This window comes from Equus asinus, chromosome 2, assembly GCF_041296235.1.
Source record: "Equus asinus isolate D_3611 breed Donkey chromosome 2, EquAss-T2T_v2, whole genome shotgun sequence".
Taxonomy (NCBI): Eukaryota; Metazoa; Chordata; class Mammalia; order Perissodactyla; family Equidae; genus Equus; species Equus asinus.
The window spans coordinates 127,195,135-127,220,724 of NC_091791.1; the positions used below are offsets into that span (position 1 = coordinate 127,195,135).

A 25,590-nucleotide genomic window follows, 5' to 3' on the forward strand; every position below is an offset into this window, starting at 1 on the left:
GCCCCCTCCTTTTCAGGACTTTAGTACCCAACAGGCCATACTGCCTCTGCCTGAGACGAAGGGCTCCTTGAAGCGGGACCAGTCCACACACCTCAGGATGCCCATAGCCCTCAGGCCAGGACCTGCATCTTAGTGGTCACAAGAATAATGATGATGATGATGATAATGGTCAGCATGCACTGAGTATGTACACCACGTAGCGCATTATAAATATCATCTCATCGAATTCTCTCAGAATCCTGTGAGGTGGGATTAATGTTCTCATTTTGCACATGAGAAGACAGGCTCAGAGAGGTTAGGTGATTTGTCCAAAGCCACACAGCCAGGTATTCAAACACTAGAGTGCCTAACCGCTGTACCGTCTGCTATAACCTGGCTACTCAGAGTGTGGTCCCTGGACCAGCAGCCTGGGCACAATACAGATGTCAGCCCCCACCCCACGCATAGTGAACCCGAGTCTGCCTCTTGGTAAGCTCCCCTGGTGATGTGTGTGCATCTCACAGTCTGGGAAGCGCTGTGCAGTGGGATTGGAAGAGCACAGAGGGGAAGGGAAGATTCAGTCAGTTATAGCCCTCAGACAGCTCACCTTCTCCTTGGCAAGAGGCTCTCATTGTATAACGGGAGGCTAGGCCCCCAGCCCAGGACCCGGAGGGGCTTTGGAGGAGGCAGAGGTAAAGGGTCATCTTGTTTGGATCTTCAAACACAGAAACAAAAACAAATTTTGTTCCTCAGGTAATTGGTAATTGTTGTAGAAACATAAGAATATAAAGATACGCCAAAATCCAAACAACCCACCCATAAACCAAACGCCAGATGCCCTTGGCTCTGAGTCTGTTTCAGAGGCAGCCCCAGGCGGCAGAGGGAGGCTACCTGGGAGCCCTGTGATTCTGAGTCAGAGATTTTGAGGTGGGTTAAAAATAGAGCCCTAGTGGCCAGGCGGGGGTGGGGGGAAGAGAGCAACTCCTCTACTGTAGGGAGGAGACCCTGGGGTCAGGGAGGAGCAGCAGGGGAGGTGGGGCCAGGGGGAGGGGGCAGGGTGGGGTTGAGGGGTGGATTCCCCTCAGAGCCCAGAGTTGAGGGCCCAGCTGGCCCGAGGGAGGCCAGTTTCCAGTCTGGGGAGGGGGCACAGGCGGCAAGGACTCCTGCACCCTCCCCCTCTGCAAGCAGCCAGCGCTCCTATGGCTGCGTAAGGGGCAACGGGGCTGGGCAACAGCCCTGCTCAGAGAATGATAAACAGGGGCCTGGACAGGCAGGGGCAGGGAGCCGTTGGTCAAGGCTTCCAAACAGCTTTTATGGTTGTGAGCAAGGGAAGGCAAGGAAGGCGCCCCACGAGTGCGTGCTCCCTCGTGTGTGCTGCGGGCAGGCACTACTCTCCTTGGCCTCTGACGCCCGCCCTTCAGAGGGCCTCCCTCTGTCTCCTCACCGTGACCCTCTCCAGCCACTGGCTCACTCTGACCTCCCCGTCAAGACAGCGCCTTTTCTGCACTGTTCCCCTGGCCGTCCAGGAGTTCCCCGAGGACCAGGTGACACAGGTTAGAGGACTCTTCACAGCATGGGACACTGGTCATTGGTTAAAGGGGGATTTATTTTTCTGATTATAAAGGTAATATTTGCCCATTATGGGGAGTTTAGAAAATATAGAAAAGCGTAATGGAGAAAACAAAAATAGCCCACAATCCCACCACTTTGCAATAATCAGTGTTAACGTTTCGGTGTATTCTTTTTTATTTTAACTTTGGCAGTCTTTTTTCCCCCCACTGGCAACAGTCTTTAATCCACTCATCTATTTACCACAAGACAATTTTACGGAGACCCCTCCCTGCCCCCTGGCCGGGCTGTGTGCTCACATCTCAGTAGAGGAAGAGAAATCAGTTGGGCTCTTGGGAGGCACGCAGCAGGGCGAAGGCTCACCCTGGACCCACACGGTGGGGGCAGCAGAGCGAGATTCTAGGAGAGTGGAATTGCCTCCTTCCTTTCAACTCCTTCCCCCAACGCAGCCCGGTCCTCCTGGATCTCTGGGCTAGGTCTATCTGGGGAGAAGGGAGAATCTCCAAAGTCCCTGCTGAGGGCACACCGGTACCGAGAGAGCATGGTGTGTTCTGCCAACATGGGCCTGCGCCAGTCAGGCTGGAAACACAGTCATGGCCTCAGTTGAAGTCTTTAGCTGTGATGTCCTCCCACCAGTCCTCTCTCTCATCTCACTGTGTCACAGACCCCAACCCCATGCTTCTCCCAGCCTGTCCCTTGTTCACCTACCTTGCCCCTCTTCCACCTCCTCCCCTCCTCTGTAACTTTCCCACCATCAGCTTCAACACCGGGTGGGGGCCCTTTGCTGATGGATGTTGCTGGGAGTCTGGGAGTCTTGGGAGTTTGCAGGGGATAAGTTCTTCCCTGACCATCAGAGGCTGTGAAAGCCTCAAGGGAATGATTTGGGGTCTTAGAGGGCTCCCCATTTCATGTAGCTTCTGCTGGGCCCTCTGCCACTGAGCCTTTGGTTCCCAAGGCATGCATTCATTCATTCATTCATTCACTCTGCTGCCATCCAGCCATTCACATATTTTCACCCATTCACATGTTTGTTACAACCTATCATGTAAAAGCCACTGTGCCAAGGTCAGAGAGTCAAGTAACCACCAGATAGACAGTGAAATAAGCAATTTCATCATAATGTGACAAATCTATGCTATGGCAGCACGTCTGAGGGGCACCTAGCCAGATTTCTTGGGGTACAAAGAAGGCTTCCCAGGGGAAGTGATGCCTCCTCTGAACCAAGGGGCTTGGGTGGGCAGGAGTGGGAATGAGAGTTCCAGGCAGATGACAGCATGTGGGAAAACCCAGAGGTGAAAGAAAGCATGGAGTGTTTGGGGCACTGAAAGTTGCTGAGTATGTCTGGAGCAGAGCGTATGAGGGGAGGCATGGTGAGACTCGAGGCAGAAGGAGGCCAAATCCAGATCAGGAAGGGCTGTGGGGACCACAGTGAGGAACTTGGATTTGAGCTGGGAGCGTGGAAGGACTTTGGGCTTGGCAAAGTATGGAGAGTGGGTTGATGAGAGGATGCAGACCCCACCCTGGACTCTGAGGTATGTGGGGTCCTGGGAGAGACCAGAGCCCAGTTCGGAAGCTGCTGGAGTAGGCCAGGTGGTGAGTTGATAGGATTCGTTGGATCCCACATGATTGAGTGTTGGTAGGTGAGGGAGGTGGATGAGTTGAGGATAACTCCCAGGTTTCTAGATTAAGCATTTGGGTGGCTGGTGGTACCACGTGCTGGAAACACAAGAGTTTGTGGGAGAGGCTGTTAAGTTAAATCTGGATATGTCAAGAATGAGGTTCCCATGGGACATCCAGGTGTAGATGTGTAGTCAGCAAGTGAACACATGGGTGTGGAGCATGAGAGAGAGGACTGGTTTGAAAGGCAGCAGAACAATGAAGCTGTGGGAGTTGGTGAGGTCACCCAGGGAGAGTGTATAGAAGGAGAAAAAGTGAGGGCCCAGAGGAACAGAAACATTTAAAGGTCACGCAGAGGAAGAGGAGCCCCTCCAACGGAAGGGAAAGGAGAGCCAGAGAGCACGGAGAAAAGACGGCGAGGTGGGGGAGCGTGTTTTGGCAGAATGGTCCTCAGTGTCAGATGATGCTGAGGGTCATGAAGGAAATGGACTGGAAAGTGTCCGTTGGGTTTTGCAGCAGGGTGTGCATTTGCGATGTTGCTGAAGGATTGAGAGGAGTATTGGGGATGGAAATGGAAATGAGAGAGTAGGGACAGTGACATGTCTTTCAGGAAGCTTGGTTCTGAGGGGAGAAGAGATAACACACTGGGGATTTGGGGAGTGATTTTATTTTGTAAGTGTAGGGAGCTTAAAAGAAAAAGCTGATGGTTAAGGACTGGCAGAGAGGGAAATGGAAGACATAGATGAGAGAGGGGCTAACATATAGATTAAGGTCCCTGGGGAGGAGAAAGGGAATGGTGTCAAGAGGGCAGGTGGAAGAGTCACTGATTCCCTTGTGACTGGAGGAGGGGAAGGGGATGAAGCAAGGTAGGAGTCTAGTGGCAGGAAGAGGAAGGGGACATTCTGCTGACTTCTCTTTTCTCTGTGAAGTAGAAGGTGGTGGTATCTGCTGAGAGTGAGCTGGGAAAGTGGTGGTTTCAGAGCTTTGAGGAGAAAAGAGAGAATTCAGAATAGCTGCTGTGGAGAATGGGAGGGCCAGTTTACCAAGCTCTCCTGGAAGGATGGGCTGGCAGACGGAAGGGCCCAGCTGAATAGGGAAATTGTGATGAGGAAATTGAGGCACAGGAGCTAAGGCACTTGAATTTCTAGTAGGACTGGTCTGAGGTTGTGGGATTTTCTGCCCCCATGTAAACCTGAGAAGGATTGATGATGGCCCTGAGCCAGGGTTGTGATCTTGTGAACTGGGTGCCAGAAGGACAGGGCAAGAGAGGTTGATGAGCTGGACCATTGTGTCTGGGGAGGAGTGAGAGGAGGCAGGAGGGTTCTGATGGGAGAATCAGAGGGTTCAGCTGAATAGAGGTTCTTGGGACACTAAAGAATAGACTTAGCACGATTGGATGAGAGCTGGAAGGAAAGGAGGTTAGAGCGAGAAAGAGCATTGCTCATCTGAGATTAGAGATGGAACAAATGGAGATGGAGACATGGTCCAGAGTATGCTGTTGGAATGGACAACTGACGTGGAGTCATTAGAGTCAGGGCTTTAAGCCACTGAGGGGCTGGGTGATGATATGGAGTAGAAGTCACCCAGGATGATGGCAGAAATCTAAGTGGAATGGAAGGTTGTGAACCGGGTGCCGGCATCACCAAGATCCTTGAGGGTGGGAGATGGATGCGGGAAAGGTGACCAGGAAATGACAGGATACTCAAAGGATCTTGTAGACATTGCTACCGCAGGCAGGAAGTGGCATCAGTGTGGAGCAGGAGGATGCTGACCCCACCGTATGTGGGGTTTGGGAGAGTGACGTCCTTAGGACACAAATAAGGTTCACTTAAGGGAAGAAGTGGAGAGGTCAGGGAGTGAAGAAGTAGGATGAAGGTGCCATGGAAGAGAGTATAGGAGAGAGGTTTGGGAGGGAGAGGAGGAGAAGGAGAAGGCACAGAGTTTGGGAGAGAGAAAATACTACTAGCCAGATTTATATTTCTGTCGAGTGGTTAGAAGAGGGACTCTGGAGTCAGGCTGTTTGGGTTTAAATTCTTGACCCACTGTATATAGCAAATTTCTCAACTTCTTGTGCCTCAGTCTCCTCATCTGTAAAATGAGCATAATTATAGTGTCTACCTCCTAGAGTTTTTATGAAGATTCAGTGAGATTAAATGTCGACCGCTATCCTCCACCATTCTCAGTGTGTTCATTATCACCTTCGGCAGTTATCTGGGCTGGGCCTGGAAAACCAAGAGATAGATCAAGAGTGGAGGGGGCATCTCCCAGCTCCCATCCCTATCTCAGAAACCAAGACTCCTGGATTCTTGGGTTCTATGATTTGTTGGGCAGCTGGAAGGAGAGTTAGGTGGTACCTGATGAAAGAGGCAGGATGTGACAACTGCTACCATAGACACACAGCATAGTTAGGCAGAATTCATGGAGGAGGAAGAGGCAGTTGAACTGGGCCTTAGATGAGGGAAAGGATTTCAAAAGATGGGGGTTCAGGAGGCAGGGTGGTTCTCAGGAGGAGGAACCAGCATGTGGATGGAGATAGCGCCAGGGGTTAGGTGTCCTGATGGCTACTGTGAAGGAAGCAGGAGAGAGAAGAGGGAAGGTGGGGGGTGGAGGTGCTGGGGATCCCAGACCAAGGAGCTTGAACTTTCTTAGTCCTCAGGGGTCACCCAAAGGGCTCAGGCAAGGGGTGATGTAATCATAATGTTTGGAAAGATAATCCAGAGATCATACGACTTGGAAGGAAAGAGAGTGGAGGCTGGAGACCAGATAAGCTACGGGGCAAGAGTCCAGGTGAGGAGCAGTGAGGAACTGATCTAGGACAGAACAATCAGGGACAGATTCAGAAACCATCATAGAAGATGCTAGACAAGATGTGGTCCCTGCCTGGGGGGCCTACAGGGGTGAGTGGGAAGAAAGAGAAGGCAGCCAAGGATGGCTTTGAGGTTTGAGCCCAGGTGATTGTGATGCTGACTGTGCCATTCAGCTTTAAGGAGGAAGATGCTGAGTTCAGCCTTGGACTTGGGTGTAGGAGCCAGAAGGCTCTCCAGGTGGCAGGTGGGAATGCAGGTCTGCTGTCTGAGTGGGAGCCATCTTCACAGAGGGAGGGGGTAAAAGATGGGGCCCTAGTTGTGCCACTCACCTGGGAGAAAGCGTGGGGACCCTGGACTGCAGACAGCACTGCAGGAACACAGGCATCTCTGGGACATGGCCCCTTGTCCTCAAGGAGTCTGCAGCATCTGGGAGATCCAAGGCCAGGCTCAGGCTGGGCTGAGGCTCAATCTGTGAGAGGTTGGAGAGGCCCAGAAGAGGTAGCACTTCAGATGAATCTTGAAGGATGGAAAAGATTTTAATGGGCAAAAAAAGGTATTCTCTTTCTTTCAGCTAACAGAAATCTCAGCGGATATAATTTGTCTCAAAATGTATGCAAGTGCGTGTGCAGGAAAGTCTACATGTATGAAAATGGATGTGTGTACAAGGACAAAAAGTAACAGGAGGGCATAAACAAGAGAGTGTACAAAAATGTATTCATGGGTGTGTGAGCACACGCCCATATGTGTGCATTGTGCATATGTGTGCACGTGGGTGTGTGAGCATATATGCTCAAATGCAAGCATGGGCGTGTATGGACAAGAGGAGGCTGAAGGAGGCCCTCCCTGTTCTAGGGCTTTCACTTCTCCTGCCCCCATTTTATCACCCTTTGCGTCCTCTTCAGCCTCCAGGGAAGGAGAGGGCCCTTGGTCTGATCCTGGAGTCTCTGAGTTTAGGCCAGGAGCATCCTTTCTTCTCTTCCCTCAGCAACCTTGAGGCCATAACCTTCCTCTCAGACCAAACCATGAAATGTCCCAAGTATCAGTGTAAAAGGGCTGTTTGGCTTTTTGCTGTCTCTAGTTCCTTCTGCGTGTGGGATCTTCTCCTCCAAAACCGGTCTATAGGCCACGTCCTCCTGCTGAGAGGCCACCTGCCTGCCTGAAAGGACCTGTTGGTCCAGGTAGGAAGCAAGGTCCAGGATTGAGGGAGGCCACGCCTGGGATCCTGGGGCTGAACCTGGGGCATGGCCTCCAGTGCCCAAGTTGTGTCTTCCTGGCTAGGACTTCCTCTCAGCTGAGAAGACACTTGGATGGGGCAGTGGGGGGCGGTGGAGGGGTGAGTCATCTGTTTTTAGAGAGAACAAGGCCTCTAATTCAGGCATGTGCCAACTCCAGCATGTCTGAGTCTGGCTGTCCATTGCTTCCCTGCCAGAGCCTGCTACCTGCCTCCATGGATGCATACCCTGGATTGTGGGATTTAGTCATGAATGATTCTGGGGGCTGTGGGGTGCTAGGGGAGCATGGGGCATCTAGCTTGAGGCTTTGGAAATGTTCCTGTTCCCTCCTCTGTGGACCTTAGTTTTCCCTTTTACAGGATGGGTGCAACTGTGCCCTATTGACTGCTGAGGACCAGGTGCTTTTAATACTTGGAAAGTGCTACTTCCTCCGCCCAGGAAGTGCCTCAGAAGGCCCCACCATCAGGAGGATGCGTCCCCTCGAAACCTCTCTGCAACTCTTTCTCCTCTCTTGTCTCTGGGGCAGGGGTTGCACCTGTTGTTGTAGGCTACCTCCCCAGTGTGATGCACAGGTGCCAGAAGGGCTTGTCCACCTCTCTGCATCCCACCGAGGTGCCTAAAATCCCAAGCGGTCAGGCTCCGAGTCCCACAGACCTCTCTGAATCTCGAGTATGGTCCTCACCAACTGTGTGGTCTTGGGCACATACTTCTCTCTGAGCCTCAGTGTCATCTTCTGTAAAATGCAGATAACAGCAGCCACCTTAGTGCTGGTGTGAAGTTAAATGAAGTAATGCGTGGAAAGCACAAAGTGTGTGCTCGATACTGTGAAGTGTTCTGGGGTCTTTGTGAATAAAGGCTTTTCAGTCACCAAGGATCCCCTGGTGAAAATGCCCAAGGACGTTAAGTAACCACTTGAGATGCTTCTGATCACTAGGATTGGGGGAGAGAGGGGCCAGAGAGCTGAGGATGCAGTGGAGAGGCTGTTGCCAACTTCCCCTGGCTGGACCAGCAGAATGGGCCTGGCAGGCGCGCCAGGAGCTGTCCATGGTGCTGAACATCTTTTTTTTTTTTTTTTTTTTCTTTCACCCCGTTGTGCTTTCAGAAATCTTTGCAGCTGTCTGGCAAAGAGTAAGGAAGGGTAGTCTGTGAGGCCAGAGGCAGCTCCCAAAGCCCAACTCCTCTCACCTCCTCCAGGAGCACTTTCTGGCCTCACCCTTCCGGGCCACCAGGAGTCCACCTTCTCAGATGCCTGGGCTGCTGCCTGGGATGGTTTCTTAAATCATTGCCCAACTTGTCTTCTGTCTAAGCCTTGTTCTCTGACCTTGTCCATCAGCTCCCTGAGGTCAGGGCATCTGTCTGCCAAGGTAAATAGGTTCTGTGGGCTTATTGGGGAATATTGTGGCCCCTGACTTCCACCACTGGCTTTCCAAGAACCATTATAAGTTCCCTTCCACCCCCACTCCCAGTAGATGCTTTGCTTTGGCTCTTCCCTGAAAGATTTCATCTTCCTTCCTCACCTCTTTCCTGTGACTTTGTTGACTTGAATTACTTATTTATTCATTTAATAATATAGGTATGCATAGGTCAGAGCATTTTACAAATATCAATTCATTCCGTTCTTATAACAATTCTGCTTGTTAGGTACTGTTATGATCTTCATTGAGCAGATGAGGAAACTGAGGCATGGAGAAGTTAATGACTTCCTAGTAATTGATGGAACTAGGAATTGAACCCAGGTTGGCTGGCTTCGAGTGCCTGTGCTTCTTTCTCCCTACCATATTATGCTGCCTTTTGTGTAGCTCTGCCATGCTCCAGGATAATGGTTTGTGGAGAAGTGCCCCAATATTCCGACCCTAGCCCAAATCAGACACTAGAAATATCCCTTAGCATCTGGAAACTCACGATCGAAACAATTAGTCAGAATACAAGGAAATGGATGTTTTTGCCTCATATAATTTGATTTTATGAAGACCACTAAATGCAAACATTTTCCTGTTAATTACTGTCTCAAATTTGGCTTGTAATTGGGGAACTAGAGCTGAGGAGAGTGTAGAAACCCGCTGGAGTGGCAGGCTTGCCCGAGTCAGCATTCCTAGCTGCCTTGCACCCACTCTGTTAATTTTAGAAACTTCTTCAGTCTGGGTGTATTATTAGCTTTATGTACAGAGGGCCACAGGGCCCTCAGTGGCCTCTCTATGCCACAGTTTTGTTTTGTTTTGTTTTTCCCAAGAGATTAAATGAAAAGGAACGATGGCCATGTATATATAGGAGTGTTTGCACGCTTTGTGTGTGAATGGGGATACATGTGTGTGGCATCGAATGAGTGTCTGCAGCTGTCTTTGAATGATATGCATGAGGCTGGGTAGAAAGTGTACACAGCTCGAGAGCACCCCATAGAAGCTGAAACCATTCTCTTGGGGCCCATGAGTCATTAGCGAGGCTGTGCTGTGTTCTGTGTAGGGGGTATGAAGGCTGGGGTAGGTTCTCAGGTCTTAGGGTGAGTTCTCCCCATGGCATAGGGGGATTGGGGCTGGAGAAGGGGTGGTAGGCTGTGGGGCAGGGAAGGAGCTGAAGTTGACCTCTTGGTACCAGCCTTATCCCCATGAGGCTCTGACTAAGGTCCTGTCTTGAAGCCCTGAAGGGCTTGTCTTTCAAAGAAGGTGCCAGAAGCTGCCTTTCCAGAAGCCACCCTCTCCTGAGCTGTGTGATATGGGACATCTGTCTTGCCCACCTTCAGTGAAGCAGGCTCTGCCCTCTACTTGACTCATGGCACCATTTTGAGTCTGACAAAGAAAGCGATTTGCTGTGAAATAATTTTTTTCCCCAAACCCGGAACTTTTCAGGCAGAGGCACTTTGGTTTTGCAGCAGGACCCTCTGAAAACTCAAGGAATGCTTGTCTTTTTGTCTCCTACTCCCTTCCTCCTGGCTTCCCTGCAGTAGAGAACTAAAGATGGCTGAAAAGGTTATTTCTCTTGGGAGAAGACATGCTTATTTCTGCCTGACTTAATACTTTTATCTGTCATTGTGTAACTGTATAAATTAATAGCAGAGAGAAATGGCTCTGCAGTGCAAGTTTTTAGTTTTGAGGCCAGTCCTGGGGTGGCTGGTACTTGGGCAGCATTCCTGGTAATGGTTGGTCATCCCTTCTAGACATGGGGTCTGTGCCTACCTGTGCCATCTGCACTTTCCAGAGGGGCCCCTGCTGGGCCAGGTGGGAGATCTGTGAGTTGGCTTTTACTGCCTCACATTTTGTACCCTCTCAGAGGCTTCTCTCTGAGGACCCCTCCTTACCTCCCTCAGGAAGCACTTGCAGTTGCTTTAAGGCCTTAGGAGAAATGATACTGGAAGCCCCCACAGGTCTCACTCCATTGCATTGGGTGGTACCTCACTGGTGCCTGAAATCCTCCCATTAACACTTCCTGCCTTTGAAGATATCACTGCCCTTCCCCACCCCTGTGTTAGAATGCAAACCTTTGGGGGACAGAGATAGTCAGACATTTTCTTACTCTTGGGGACAGACTAAAGGGGGACCCCAAAGAATCGGTGTGGATGATGGTCAGATCAGAATTATAGGACTGAGAGTTGAGGTGCTACTCCTCATTGCACAGCGGGGAAACTGATGCCCAGAGCATGGAGGGCACCTGCCTGGTGTCACATAGCTTGTCAGTGACAGAGCTGGGGCTGGATCCTGGACCTCCCGCCTCCCAGGAACCTGCTGTGTGTCTGGACCTCCCTTGCTCTCTGGTCACGGTCTGTGGCATGTCTGCCTGCCAGCCTGTCTCAGGCCACAGCTGGCCCTCAGGGAGGATGGAGCAGCCTGGCCTGAGCCTGGGGTGGTGTGTGGGGAACTATTCCTGCCACTAAAACAGCCTCTCACTTCTCTCTGGATGTCATTGTTTGGTTTGCTTTTCAGCCTGACTCACTGGGGCATGGGGATGGGAGTAGGAGGCTTATCACTGGGGAGCTCACCGAGGGGCACGCAGAAGGTATCCTTAGTGAAGGAAGAGCCTCTTTCTGTGCCCGTCTCCACATCTTGCCCAGGTACCCATGTGCCTATCTCCCTCAGTGACTCAGAACCTCCCAAGACTTACCTCTCCCACATTTGCTCTCCCTCAGAGCTTTCTCTCTTAGTCTGTAACTCTTTCTTTCTCTCCTCCGGTCAACTGACCCCTGTGTCTCTGGGCAGATTTTACTGGGATTTGACCATGCTGCTGCTGATGGTGGGAAACCTGATCATCATTCCCGTGGGCATCACCTTCTTCAAGGATGAGAACACCACACCCTGGATCGTCTTCAATGTGGTGTCAGATACATTCTTCCTCATCGACTTGGTCCTCAACTTCCGCACAGGAATTGTGGTGGAGGACAACACAGAGATCATCCTGGACCCGCAGCGGATTAAGATGAAGTACCTCAAAAGCTGGTTCGTGGTGGATTTCATCTCCTCCATCCCCGTGGACTACATCTTCCTCATTGTGGAGACACGCATTGACTCAGAGGTCTACAAGACTGCCCGGGCCCTGCGCATCGTCCGCTTCACCAAGATCCTCAGCCTTCTGCGCCTGTTGCGTCTCTCTCGCCTCATTCGATATATTCATCAGTGGGAAGAGGTGAGTCGTCAGACTCAAACCTATTGGGGCGAAGGTGTATCTTCCTTCCAGGGAGAGTGAGGGGCCAGCAGGTAATCTCGGATAGTTGCACGTGGGCTGTCAGATTGTAGTAGGCACACTTGCTCCAAAAGGACAAAAATTAGTAATTTCTTGACTTCCTATCATCTGTGCTAGATACAGTGCAAATCACTTTACAGGTAGTATCTGATTTAAGTCTCTAACAACCATAGAGGGTACCATATATGTATGTGTAGGTACTCATTTTTTACATGAGGAAACTGAGAGACAGAAAGATTAAGGGATTTATACAAGTCACAGAATTGGTAATTGATGAACCTGAACTCCAGTCCACCGTTAACCACTGCACTATGTTGTAGGGGTTGCAAACTCGTAAGCCTTTGGGGCCCAGGCAGGGAATGTGAATGGGTGAAAGGGGCCAGTTGAAAGGCGGTAGGGAGTGTGGTGGACTGGGGAAACCTGGAGAACACACCTTCCGTCTGTAATAGGCAGCCTCTACCCAGCTCTAGTCTCTTGTTGCCAAGTGGGAATGGGCCCAGGGTTACTAGATCTATGGGTTTATTGTGAGAAGCAGAAATCTGGATTTTTGTGTAAATTTTGTTGCAACTGTCTTAGGTTGGGTTCTTCCCTGAGATGAGGATTTGCATGAAAGTGATTTTTTTGGAGGAGGTGTTTCCTGGTAAAGGATTGGGGAAAAGGCACAGGGAAAGGAAGGAAGGAAGCCAAACAAGGGTGACACAAGCAGAGTCCTCTAGGGAACTCTGGGGACAGTATGTACCACACCTCAGAGTTGTCCCAATCAGGGCAAAGGAGTTGCAATTTTTTATCCCCTTACCTGTCAGTCATTGGCTCAGGGCACTTCCTGCCCTCGGTGCCAGCAGACAAAGTCGTTTCCAGCAGCCTGGGGCAGGCCTCTGACAGACAGCCGCAGGTGCTGGCTATAGGGAGTGAAAGTGCTGAGGGAGCCCGGAGCTGTGTGCATGTGAACTGTAAAGGGGTCCTGGGGGCTGTGGGCGGAGCACTGGCTGCAGAACCTAAATAACAAATTGTGAAACAACTGGGTGGGCCAACGCTGTCCTGGACAAGCCTAACTCATCCCCGAGCTGAACGCAGTCCTCTGTGGAGGAACAGAGGAGGCGACTGGGGTTTGAAAAACAGCAGGTGACCTTGCCAGCGCTTCTGTCTGTGTCTGCCACCACCCAAATTACGCCTTTTGGTGGCAGCAGCAGGCAGGCCAGCCTGGAGGTACTGGGTAGGGGAGACATGCTCTGTGAGACTGCTCACCTTGGGGTTTGGAGCAGGCTGTGGCCTGGGAAGCCTCTGCAGAGGTGCATTTCCGGCCTCAGGTCACTGCCTCCTGGTCTCCAGGACCTCTGCTTGACTGGATGGAAGTTCCCATGCTCAGTATGCAAAGTCCCCACCGCACCCTCAGCAGCAGCCTAGACCCTGGGCAAGAGCGGAAGGCTGATGGTTGGGGCACTGGCAGATGGAGGTCAGAGGTGTCGTGAACACCTGCGCTGCAGAAGTGCCTCCACCAGCCTGGCAGAATCACTCCATGGCAGAAATTCTCTTTGGCTTGGAAAATTTGCGTTATTCCTGCTGACAGAGGAGGTGCAATGACTTGTCCAAGGTCACACAGCTGAGCTGGAGCAGAACCCAGTTGGCTCCTAGCAATGTGGCAGTCCCTCCCTGGCGGAGTGGACTGCTTGTGGGCTTTGGAGCTAGAATGACACGTGTGAGACCTGAATTGAAATCCTGGCTCCACACTGGCTAACTGTGTGACCTTGGTGCCACCTTGCCTCTCTGAGCCTCAGTCTCTTATCTACAAAGTGGGTATAAGTAGTACCTTCCTCATTGGAATGTTGTGAGGATTAAACGAGATGATGTTTGTAAAACCTTTAGCATGAAGCCTGGTGCAGAGAACCGTTTAATAAATGCCCCTCCCCACCCCATCATCTTAGTCACCCCCTACACTTCTGCAAGGTGTTTCCTTTTCTCCAGTACTTTTTACCCATTATTCCGTTGGTTCCTCACTCGGGATGGCTCCCAGCTGAGCTTGGGAGGGTAGGCAGTAGAGCGGTTGTGGGGTGGGGTAAGGAATTCTGTGTGACAGGTTGGGTTTGAGATGCCTATGGGATATCCAGGTGCAGAGAGATGTTGGCATGTGGGTCTGAGCTCAGGCCTGAGAGGGAACAGAGAGGGTGATGGTGGTGGTGGCCCGGGCCACTCTGCGTGGCTGCAGAGGATGGCTGGAGACATATTTCCTGGAATGCCCTGACAGGCTTGTCTCCTGGTTTCTGTCCCAAGTAGACATGCAGCACCATGTTGGCTCCCTCAGTCCCCAAGAACCCTCAACTTTCTGCCTGTCTTGGACTTGCACCTATACTGTCATTAGAAGCAGAGAAGTAGTTGCTCTTTCCCTTCTCTGGCATCTGTTTGTGTCTCCAGGCATCAGCCCCCTGAGGGCTAACCTTGCTCCTTCCTGTGCATGGGCCCCGGGGACAATGGTATTTGGGGGCATTGGCAGTGTTGCCAGTGGCTCTGGGTACAGTAGGCCCTGGGACAAGAGCTAACCACTTCTTTTACTGTCCTTGCACCATACATCCTGGGAGCTCAGGCCAGGGCTCCTGTCCCCACTGCCACTCTAGCCTGGCTACCCTCTGGCCTATCCAAAACTGGTCAGGCTGGCTCTGGCCCTAGCATTTCCCTCAGGTAGACAGAGGCCCCAGGAGGCCTCAGGTCTGGGCTCTGAACTGGACATTGCTACCCAACCTTGTGGGTGGAAGGGAGATCCCAGGAGGCCAGATGGATGACTCCCCACCCCCTCCACACACACCCTTATCTTGCCTACCAGCTGGGAAGGAAATTGCTTTGAGCTGGTTTCTGCTGGGCACACTGCCCAGCTAAGGGCTCCCACTGGACCCCCGGGATTGAGTTGGGGTTTCCCAGCTAGCCTCAGGAACCCTGTCTCTAGATCCTTAAGGGCCTGCCCCAGGACCGGGGCTTCTCCTCGCCTCAGCCTGGCCTCGGGGCAGCAGCAGGGAGAGCCTTTGAGGCCCCTGGTCTGCAGGAGGCGTGGAGAGGGAGGCATTTAGTAGAGAAAACCCTGCCCTGTCTCCTCTTCCCACTCCCTATGTGAATCTCTTTCTTTCTTTGTGCCTCAGTTTCCCTGACTGTCAGGCATACTCTGATGTTCTTGGAGACCCGGGCTCAGTCCCTACTCCAGTCTTGGCGAGGATCATCTCAGCTGATTCTGAAGACATTGTTGTGACGCTGGGTAGGGGCTGGGGAGTCGGCCTCCCATGGAGAGGGAGAAGCTTGTCCAAGGCACCCTGGTGAAGCTGCGGAGATGCTAGGCTCCTGACCCCCATGCTTCAGCCGCCTGCCCTCGCCCAGCCCTGCCCCCAGTGAGAGATCCCAAGCGGTAGTAGCGGGTCTCAGGAGTCGGGGTAGGTGGAGTGGTCTCAGCAGGTGTAGGCTGTTGTCTCAGAGGACGCCCGCCTCTACCTCCCTCCCGGGCATCTGGGTCAGCATCCTCCCTCCCGAGCCTCTCCCAGCCAAGCCTCTTCCCTTCCTCTGAGGTGCGAGCTTGTTATAGGCACGGAGGCTATTGTTAGAAACCGTGGTCGCCCCCCTTCGGATGTTCCCTTGCAGGGCCCAGCACCCCAGCGACCCAGCCCAGAAGCCTCTTCTTTCCCTCGGCAGCCTGGAACGGCAGGAGGCAGGAGGCCAGCCCAGGGCAGCTGTGCAGCCTCGATGAGTCTCCTCTCCCTGTGGTCCCCAATTTCTCCATCTCTCTCTGAATCCTGAGTTTGGGACGACGCATAGGAGTGGTACTAGGGGGCAGGAACTGGCCCTCTCTATGGCCCTCAGGAAGGGAGCCAGCATGACCCTCAGTTCAGCTACCTCCAGGCTTTGTCCAGGACACCCATGTACCAGCCACTCTCTTGGGCCTGGGATTGCTGTCCTCAATGTGGCTGCTTGTTGCTGAGACAAAGGGAGAAGTTTGTTCTTCCCTGAGGAGAAAATGAGTCCCCGAGAGGGAACTCAGCCAGGCCCTGAGAAGAGATCTTGGCAGAAACTCCAGTTGCTCGTCTGTCCCTAGGACTGAGACATTTATTTGAGGGCTGGGGAAGAGAAGGAAGGAAAGGAACTGACATGCACTGAGCACCTTCTGTATGCCAGCTGTGGACATCATCTCTCCTGATCCCCAAGACAGCCTTGGGAGCTGGCAGTTATGGAGCCATTACACAGCTGGGGAAAATGAGGCTCAGAGCAGAGAAGGCACTTGCCCAAGGCGCAAGATGTGTCCTCTCAGATTGTGCTGTGGTCGAAAAACTGCAGAAGGGAGTGAGAATGGAGCTTCCCCTGAGTGCCACCAGGGGCACAGAGAGTGATCTGCCCAGGCTACCTGTCCCTGCCTTGCAGGGGCCTGGAAATGAAGGTACTCAACCCCCACAATCAGAACCAATATCATAAAAGGGGATTTTAATGAGGTATAAAGAGCAAGACAAATATTTGCGTAGTGCAGCTGACTTGCTGGTGGCCTGTAGCCCCAACCCACAGCGGGGACACAGGAGTGTTTAGCAGCCTCTCCCAGCAACGTCCAGCCTTGTTCTCAGCAACCAAGCCTGGGTGCCATAGAGTGTTGGGGGTGGGGCAAGTGTCCTCGCTCTCTGGGGTACCCTCCTAGCCTCAATAGGTGCATCCTCCCCACCAGCTCTTCACAGGAATCTCAGACCTTGCCCTGTTGGTGGCTCTGGCTTTCCAGTATCTGACAGCCATCTGCAGCCCTCCCCACCACCAAAATCCTCCATCATCCCACCGCTCTCATCCCCAAAACCCTCCTCTGGGCACTCCAGCATCTGTGTCCCTCTTCAGCCCAAGACCAGACGCCACCACCATCACATGCTCTCTGTAGGACGCATGAGTCTGTGCCCACCTGCAGGAGAAGGCACCTTTTTCCTTCCCGCAAAGACAAAGATAGATTCCCTGGGGGCTGTATCTGCCCAGAGTGGGGCCCTTTTCAAATGCCACTCTATACACTGGTGGCAGCTCTGATCCCCATCGTCATCGTCACCTTCACCTTTGTCATTAAGCACTTCTCCACTCCTGAAACCCTACCACATGCTCTGCCATATTCGTTACTGAGATCATGATAAAGGCAAAATTAGACAAGGACCTGGTCTTAGATGAAAATTAGTTATGAAGAAAAGAAAAACATAGGTAGTACAAAAAGAACAGAAGAGCTTGCATAAAAATGTGCCAACCTTGATACTTGCGTCTTTAAGACTCAGAGTGATTCACAGAAAGGAGCAGATATGGTGGGCTACAGCAGCCTGGGACATCCTCTAAAGATGGTCAAAGTCTTCCTTTAGCTCCAATATAGTATCTAGCTTGGGCTGTTATAACAAATACCACAGATTGGGGGGCTTCAACAACATTTATTTCTTTCAGTTCTGGAGGCTGGAAAGATGAGATCAGGGAGCCAGCACGGTTGGGTTCTGGTGAGGGCCCACTTCCTAGATTGTAGAGGGCCACTTTCTTTCTGTGTCGTCTTAGGGCAGAGAGAGATCGTCTGTCTTGTCTTTTTTAATAAGGACACTAATCCTATTCATGGGGCCTCCACCCTCATGACCTAATCACCTCCCAAAGCCCCACCTCCTAACACCATCACATTGGGGATCAGGTTTCCACTTATGAATTTTCAGGAAACATAAACATTCAGTCCACAGCAGCTGGGAAATGAAGGAGCTTAATAATAGTGACCCACGCATGTGCGGGCTCAGGGCCCAGAGCGCTTTGTTAGCCAGTTTAATTTCTCCAGCAACCCTGAGAAATGGGGCGCCGATGTCCAGCTCGTCTTAGTTGAGGGGAGGCTGAGGTGTGGTGGGAGGTGAAGGTAGGTGCTGGGGATGGCCATCTCTGAGACTGGGTGGTCCTGTGTCACTCACCCTCCCCATTCCCAAGGGTGAGGGAGCTGGTGGCATCCTGGTCAACCAAGACTTTGAAAGGTTAGTGACTTGCCCAAGGTCAGCGAGCTGATCAGCTAAATGCTAAAAAGACAGAAGTGGGATCTTCCCTCAGAGCCACCTCTGGGGACCTGGTGCTCAGGAGCCACTGTTGGATTGTGGGGAGAGGCTGGGGGAGCCTCCTGGGCTTAGGATCCAGGCCCTGGGGCATGGCCAGCAGTGGAGGGATGGCCAGAGGCACTGGCATCATGCTTAGCCATGCTCTGCATCCCAGACACCGGCCCCAGTCCCCGCTGAACCCAGAGCCCAGTCCAAAACTGCCCTGCTTATTCTCCAGTGCCCACCGCTCCTTATACTGAGATGTGTCAGCTCACGCAGGGGCGGGCTTGCTCACAGCCCCGGGGCTGGTTTCTGAGCCCTGGTGGGGTTAGGCTGCAGGCACACAGCTCTGTCTACAGCATTACACAGTGTTTGTGGAGGCAAGATACCAGGGAGTCCCACCCGGCCCTGGTCCAGCTTGCTGTGGGAATCTGGCCATATCACTTGGCCACTTTGGGTTTGAGTTCTTTTATCTGCAAAACAGGACTGCTGAAAACCACCCTTCCCTCACTGGCCAATTAATAACCCGCCGGCAGCCCTGGGTCCAAATCCGCCTCTTCCACTGCCGCCGTGACCTTGGGCAAGTCGCTTCACTTCTCTAAGCTTTAGAGTAAAATGGGTTAACAATATCTTTAGCAGAGGATTGTTGTGAGTTTAAATGAAATGAAGACTATAGGGTCACGTGCCCACACTCAGGTGTGGTGGTATTGTCCCTCTGTCACCGGGGCCATGGGGAACCATGGGACAAGCTGGAGCTGCCATCCTCCAGGAAACTTTCCAAGGGCTGTTTCATCCTGAAAATACTCCACAGCCTTTCAGCTGGGTCATCCAGAGTCATGCTACTCAGGGGGCCCCAGGTGGGGAGACCCTGGGGGTTGGACAAGTAGCATTCATCTTTGGTTTTTCAAAACCTAGACCCAGGCTCAGCCCACATTCCAGAAGGGGAAACTGAGGTCACTAGTATCAGAATATCCTGCCACCAGCTACAGGGCTGACCACTAGACAGGGGGTTGAAATATCTAGGCCTATTTCTCTAGGCCTCAGTTTCCCCATCTGAAATGGGTTTAAACTAGGTCTCTGTGGCATTTGACAAGTCTCTAATTTTGGCCCAAAGCCCCTTTCCAGGAAGGTTTCTCTGCCTGGGAATAGTATGGAGGGGCCAGAACTAGGGTTCCCAGAGTCTCACAGGCCGGAGGCAAGGCCAGAACTTCCAGAGACCTCCCTCTAGACTTCCTTCCATCTCTGTGGCCCCTCTCTGCCCTGCCACCGTGATGATCCCTGCTGAAAGTGGACTGAGCAGCAGCTCTGGGAGGAGGCAGTGGGGCAGGGATGCTGGGATGTGTCTGCCCTTGGCCCTGCCCAGCCACACTTCGTCCTCCCACTGGGAGCCACAGGAGTAGAGATTGACGGGCGGCAGTGGGCTGGGGTTAGGGTCCTGTACTTTATTAAACTGCACAGGAGCACGTGGCTACGGATACATATTAACTAATCATAAAGATCAATTATTAACAACTTATCAATTAATAATGGTTTGCAATTTATTGAACACTTCTATACCCAGTATTAAGCACTTTGTATGTATAATTTAATCCTTTTGACAAGCCACTCAAGTAAGAATTTTTATTGCCGTTTTCCAGATGAGGAAACATGATTAGAGAGGTGCAGGGATTTTCTCAAGGTCACACAGCTAGGAATTGGGCAGGAAGTGGGCCTGGGAGCAAGGTCTACCTGAACTTGGAGGCTGTGTGTCTGTGCCACTCCCTCTTCAGTCCCCTGACTGCCTTATGCAGAGCCCACGGCCCCTGGGTGGGTCCTGTGAGTCTGGTGACGGGTTGAGGGAAACACCATGCCCCTGGCCTGACTGCAGACTGTGGTCCCCTAGGGAGCCTCAGACTGCCTGGCTCTTCTCTCTTTGTCTTCACGGCCTAGGCAAGCTGATGAAGTGGCTTCTCTGCGCACTTCGGGGCTGTATGGGGCTCCTGGTGCACTCCCTTCCCATGTCCAGTCTGGATGGCTGGACTTCCTGTGGGACACCCTCCTGCGCCCCCGCCGTCTGCACATATCCCAGAAGGCGTCCATCTGGGGCCTTACAGTCTGCAGTCTGCTGCTTCCAGGGCCTGGCCTGATGCCTTCCCACCCTAGCCACAGCCTGGACCTGCACAGAGCTGGGCACTCTGCCAAGTATGAGCAGAACAGGGCCCACAGCAGCTGCAGGGTCTGGCTGGGAGAGGCCGTCCCTGTTCCCGGCCATCCACCTAACCGGGCCAATTTCTTCACCTCTGCCTGCAGATCTTCCACATGACCTACGACCTGGCCAGCGCCGTGGTGCGTATAGTGAATCTCATCGGCATGATGCTCCTGCTCTGCCACTGGGATGGCTGCCTGCAGTTCTTGGTGCCTATGCTGCAGGACTTCCCCGATGACTGCTGGGTGTCCATCAACAACATGGTGGTGAGCGCCCAGCCTGGCCCTCCCTCTGGGCACGGCGGTGGGGGTATGAGGCACATGTGGGCAGAGCAGGTCCACAACTTGGAACTCCTGAGTCCCAGCATGTAGGACCCCGAGGTGCCAGTGAGGTGCGCAAGGGCACGTGGTTCTAGCTGGTACAGGCCTGTCATGGAGCTCGTGGCTGTGTGCTGCTCCCTCTGCCTTCCTACAGCCTCCACTGCAGTTGGGAGCCTCGATATTTGGCCCCGATTTCACCCAGGGAGACTCAGACCTGGACTTCCTCCGATTATATCAGTTGTGGCAACGCCGGGCTGCTGGCTCCTGCCTCCCACCTCTGCTCCTCAGAGGCAGACCAGCCCTTAAAGCTGAGCCTGAGAAAAGAGGAACCTGTGAGGGGCACTGTTTGCAGCTTGCATAGACTCCTAGATCACACAGCTAGCCACTTTCTGCTCCAGCAGCAGAGCCAGGCTGTCCCCCTACCTGCCCTTTCCACCGCCCAGCCCTCGCCCCACACACACACACATCCTGGTCTCAGGTGAGGTCCTGAGCCTGGAGGGCATGGAGCCTGACCCCCTCCCTCCCTAGCCTTCCAACCCTGTGGGTGGGTAGGAGAAGTTGGAATTGGGGCCGTGGAAGCCGCAGGGCAGAGCCCCCCAGCCTCCCTCTGGACAGGGTGGGCACCAAGTGGGGCCGGGGACCCGTTGGACCTGTGAGCCTTTCTCTGGGTCAGGCAAATCCCTGCCTCTCTCCTTTTCCCTCTCAGTCAGGTTGGTTTGGTCTGAAGGCAAATCCCCAGGGCCCCAGGGGGGGAAAACCACTTTGAAAGAGGTGAAAGAGACCCCGAGGCATCTTTCAGCATCAAACAGGGCTTTACAAAACAGCCTTTTGATGAGCTGCGTGTAAATGAATCTGCCATATGGATTGAATTTCCCGGTCCCCAGGGGCTCAGCAGGAAGGCCAGAAGCCCTGACTGGAGGCAGCTGGGGGGCCACCCCTGTTCCACAGGCAAGGAGCCTGGCCCCTTCTACCCCTGGAGATCAGCTCTGTGGACCTCCCACCCTGGTCTAGACTGGGAACCTCCAGCCTAGCTCAGCTCTGTCCGGGAAGGTCTGAGTGACCTTGAACATGGCACCCAGCTCGTGTGCTTTCCTCCAGGTGCTTGGAACAACCTAGAAGTGTGGAAATACTTGGGGCTCTGGGCAGGGGTGCTGTGGGCCTTATGCTAGGGTGGGTTTCTGCATTGTCACCAACACATCTACCACGTGAGCAGAGAGGCACTGGGGTTCATCTGGTGGCCCCCTCATTTGGGACAGTTACCTCTGTGTGAGGGTGACAGGCCCACACATGCACTAAATTCAGGAGATGGCCCTTCTGAGCCCAGTGTTCCCACACTGAGGCTTCCTTGCGACACCGACTGGCTTTGGAGACAAAAATAGCCAGGAGCCTCGCTCCCTTTCTCCCTCCTCCTGCCCCAGCCTTGTGTGTTCCAGACAGCCCACCTTCTGGGGGAGGGTACTAGTGGCCGCTTCCCTGGATGGATGCCGGCGGGGTTCGCACGGCAGAACTTCAGCTCAGCAGCACTTTAACTTTTGCTCGCCCAGAATGAGGACAGTGTTTTTGGCTCAGTCTGCCAGAGTTTGTCCCCCCAGGGGAAGCATATCTGGTTTTGTAATTGAGGTCAGTGGGGAAATGGGCTTTGCTCCGCAGTAATTTGGAGGGGGCTGGAGTTATTTCAGCAGGGTGGCTTCCCTCATCACCAAGCGTTGTCAGTGTGGCCTCCCTGCCCCTCACTGAGGTTTTGGGCCAGCAGCAAGGTTGGGAGCCCCGGACTCGGCCACTGGGAAAGAGTTAGGTTAAGGGGTGAGAGGTGGCAGGGACTTTTCTAGGCCTGCCCTCTCACAAGTCTGAGCCCACTCACCCCCCATCCCCTAATCTGTCTGTCCACAGAACAACTCCTGGGGAAAGCAGTACTCCTACGCCCTCTTCAAGGCCATGAGCCACATGCTGTGCATCGGGTATGGACGGCAGGCACCCGTGGGGATGTCGGACGTCTGGCTCACCATGCTCAGCATGATCGTGGGCGCCACCTGTTACGCCATGTTCATTGGACATGCCACCGCCCTCATCCAGTCCCTGGACTCCTCCCGGCGCCAGTACCAGGAAAAGGTAGGGCAGAGAGCCATGGTCCACCCGGGCTCTCTCAGGAGAACTTGCCCATTGGTCCTTTCCACAGGCTCCCTCGTGTCCAGCCCTGTGATTGGGACCCCCTGTGTGGGAGACAGAGGAGGAAGAGGGGGACCCCTCCTAGATGAGAACTACTTCAACTCCCTGGCCTTAAACTTGTAGATGTCTTTTTATCTGGACCCACCTTTCCTCCTGCTGTGGTAATTGAGGGCCTGTCTCTGCTGACTGAGGACCCCTCTCCCTCTTGCTGCCCCTGTGTCCAGAATCTCCTCCAGCCTCTCTCTCTCTGGACCTTCCCATCAGCACTGAAACTTGCTCATCTCTCCCTTGTTAAAAACAGCAGCCTTCCCTCCACCATCATCCGGCTTTGGCTGCTGTCTGTCTCTTTTTTCATGGACAAATTCGTAAAACAAACCAACCAAAAACCCACATTGTTTATGGCTACTGCATCCACTTTCTTATCTCAGCCCACTAAACTGAAGTTCACCAGCGCCTTCTGTGTTGCTAAAGCCAGTGGGTGCTGTTGGGTCCTCATCTCGCTCGGCTCCCTGCGGCAGTTGGCAGTTATACTCCCTTCTTGGCTTTGCTCTTGGTTTCCACGACCGCGCTCTCTGAGTTTTCCTCCTTCCTCTCTGGCCAGTCCTTCTTGCTCTCCTCGGCTGGCTTGTCTTGTCAGTCATCACACGTGGGGCCCTGGTGGCTTGGGCCGGGCTCTCTGCTGTTCTCTCTCCTGTCTTCCTAGTGCTACAGCTTTGCTACCCCCAGCCCCAGGCTCTGTGTCTGCCTCTATGCAGTGGGGCCCAAATGATATAATCAGCCCCCACCTTCTCCTTGGCTCCAGACTGTCCATTTGGTGCCTCCTGGACACCTCAACCTCCTCATGTCCAAAATGAGAACAGTCTCCCCACCCGCTTCACTCCAAACCTCCGCTCTTTCCCGTTTCGTTAGTGGATACAGTGGCACAGATGCCCAGGCCCAAAACCAGAAGCCACTCTTGAGGTCCATCTGTCATTAATGCCTACCTCAGCACGTCATCTCCCTTCCCTTCATCCCAGCTGGCCTCTGCCTGGGCCGCTGCACTGGAAGAACGTCAGCAAATGTCATCCCCCAGCCCTCCGTCGCTCTTTGACACCCTCTGCAGCCGTACCGTGTCCCCACCTCTTTGGAGCACTAATATGTGAGAACAGGCTCCCCTATTCTGCTTGTTCCTGGGGTTTAGGGACTTCTCTTAAATCCCAGTGTGGGAAGAACCTCACATTCTCACTCTCCACCCACAATCCAGGGACAGCTGTAGTAAGCCCCGCCTTCACTCCCAGGGTAGGTGGGAGCCTTGCTCATTGGGTTGAGCCCTGGGCACTTAGGTTCACAAATCTCTTTTCCCCAAACCTCTGTTTAAGGTCCCTGCTCTACTGGGCTCCTCCCCTGGGCTGGAGTGGCTCTTCAACAAAATGACTCAGCCTCGGCTGGGCCACGTTTGGATAGAGGCCATATGATGGGTCAGGCAGCCCGGCTTCAGCCTCCAATCCCTCTACCCCATTGCAGCCCGTTCTGCTGCCTATGCCAATTTGTTACCACGGGTAGGAGACGGCTCCTTCCAGAGTCAGTCAGGCCTCTCTGGCTCACAGTGTAACACAGAAAAGTCCAACATTCAGGGGAAACTGGATCGACCTCCTAGTCAGTTGGTCTCCTATATCTGGGATTAGACAGTTCCTATTGTCCCACAGCCATCTCCATAGCACTGAACGCGGTGAGACCAGACACTCTGATGGAGCCCCAAGCAGCTGGGAGTCAGGGCCATTTTCTGGGGCACAGCGTGACCACACCCACACTGAGGACCTCTGTCTTGAGGAGTTAAGGTTGGCCAAGACGGCCCACAGGGTCATGCAGCCCTGGTCACCAGCAGGGCTGAGGCCGGGCAGTGCCAGCTGGGGCCGTGGGGCCGGCTGGCAGGGGGTGACGCCCTCTCCTCCTTTCCTGGAACTCAGTACAAGCAGGTGGAGCAGTACATGTCCTTCCATAAGCTTCCGCCCGACACCCGGCAGCGCATCCACGACTACTACGAGCACCGCTACCAGGGCAAGATGTTTGACGAGGAGAGCATCCTGGGCGAGCTGAGTGAGCCGCTGCGGGAGGTGAGCTTGCCCACAGCCAGGCCGGGCAAGGGAGCAGGCCTTCCTCTCGAGTGGCTCCCCTCACCTCCTTCTCCCCCTCTTTCCCAATCCACCCCATCTGGGGAGCAGGAGATCATTAACTTTAACTGCCGGAAGCTGGTGGCCTCCATGCCGCTGTTTGCCAACGCGGACCCCAACTTTGTGACATCCATGCTGACCAAGCTGCGCTTTGAGGTCTTCCAGCCAGGGGACTACATCATCCGCGAAGGCACCATCGGCAAGAAGATGTACTTCATTCAGCACGGCGTGGTCAGTGTGCTCACCAAAGGCAACAAGGAGACCAAACTGGCGGATGGCTCTTATTTCGGAGGTGAGGCAGCCAAGGGGCTCTGGGGGGACAGGGGAATGGGCTGGAGAGACACCAAGGATGGTAGGCATGGCAGGCCCTTCGTGGCTACTGCCCAGAGGTGGGTGTCTGTGAGACCAGTATAGGAGTATGGTTCCAGAGATGGGAAAGACCATCCAGCACCCATTTGGTGGGGGAGGTGGGCATGGCATCCAATGTGGTCACAGCTAGCGGGTAGGAACCTTGTGAACCTGTCAAGCTTCTGGACCAGGCTTTGGGGACCTAGGTCAGAGTGAGGCAGGAAGCCCTGTGGAGTCTGACAGAAGCCTACCCTGATTCCTGCTGTCCTGGCAGAGATCTGCCTGCTGACGCGGGGTCGGCGCACAGCCAGCGTGAGAGCCGACACCTACTGCCGCCTCTACTCGCTGAGCGTGGACAACTTCAACGAGGTGCTGGAGGAGTACCCCATGATGCGGCGGGCCTTCGAGACTGTGGCGCTGGACCGCCTGGACCGCATTGGTGAGGGAGCTGGGTGGGAGGGTAGGAGGGAGTGTTCCCTGCCCCACGAGCTGGGGCGGGCTCCCCCTCTCCGCCCCT

The 25,590-nt window shown here is 53.6% G+C and overlaps 1 protein-coding gene across 2 annotated transcripts in view; it reads left to right on the top strand.

The window, feature by feature from the left end:
* The window catches only part of HCN4 (hyperpolarization activated cyclic nucleotide gated potassium channel 4), a 58,838-nt gene that overhangs the window by 26,977 nt on the left and 6,271 nt on the right, over positions 1–25,590 (top strand). For both annotated transcript variants that reach the window (XM_070498372.1, XM_044764578.2), the window contains 6 exons: positions 11,392–11,815; positions 20,194–20,355; positions 22,300–22,518; positions 24,522–24,668; positions 24,777–25,017; positions 25,348–25,512. In XM_070498372.1, coding sequence (XP_070354473.1) covers positions 11,392–11,815; positions 20,194–20,355; positions 22,300–22,518; positions 24,522–24,668; positions 24,777–25,017; positions 25,348–25,512 — 1,358 coding nt within the window. The remainder of the gene's footprint in view (positions 1–11,391; positions 11,816–20,193; positions 20,356–22,299; positions 22,519–24,521; positions 24,669–24,776; positions 25,018–25,347; positions 25,513–25,590) is intronic.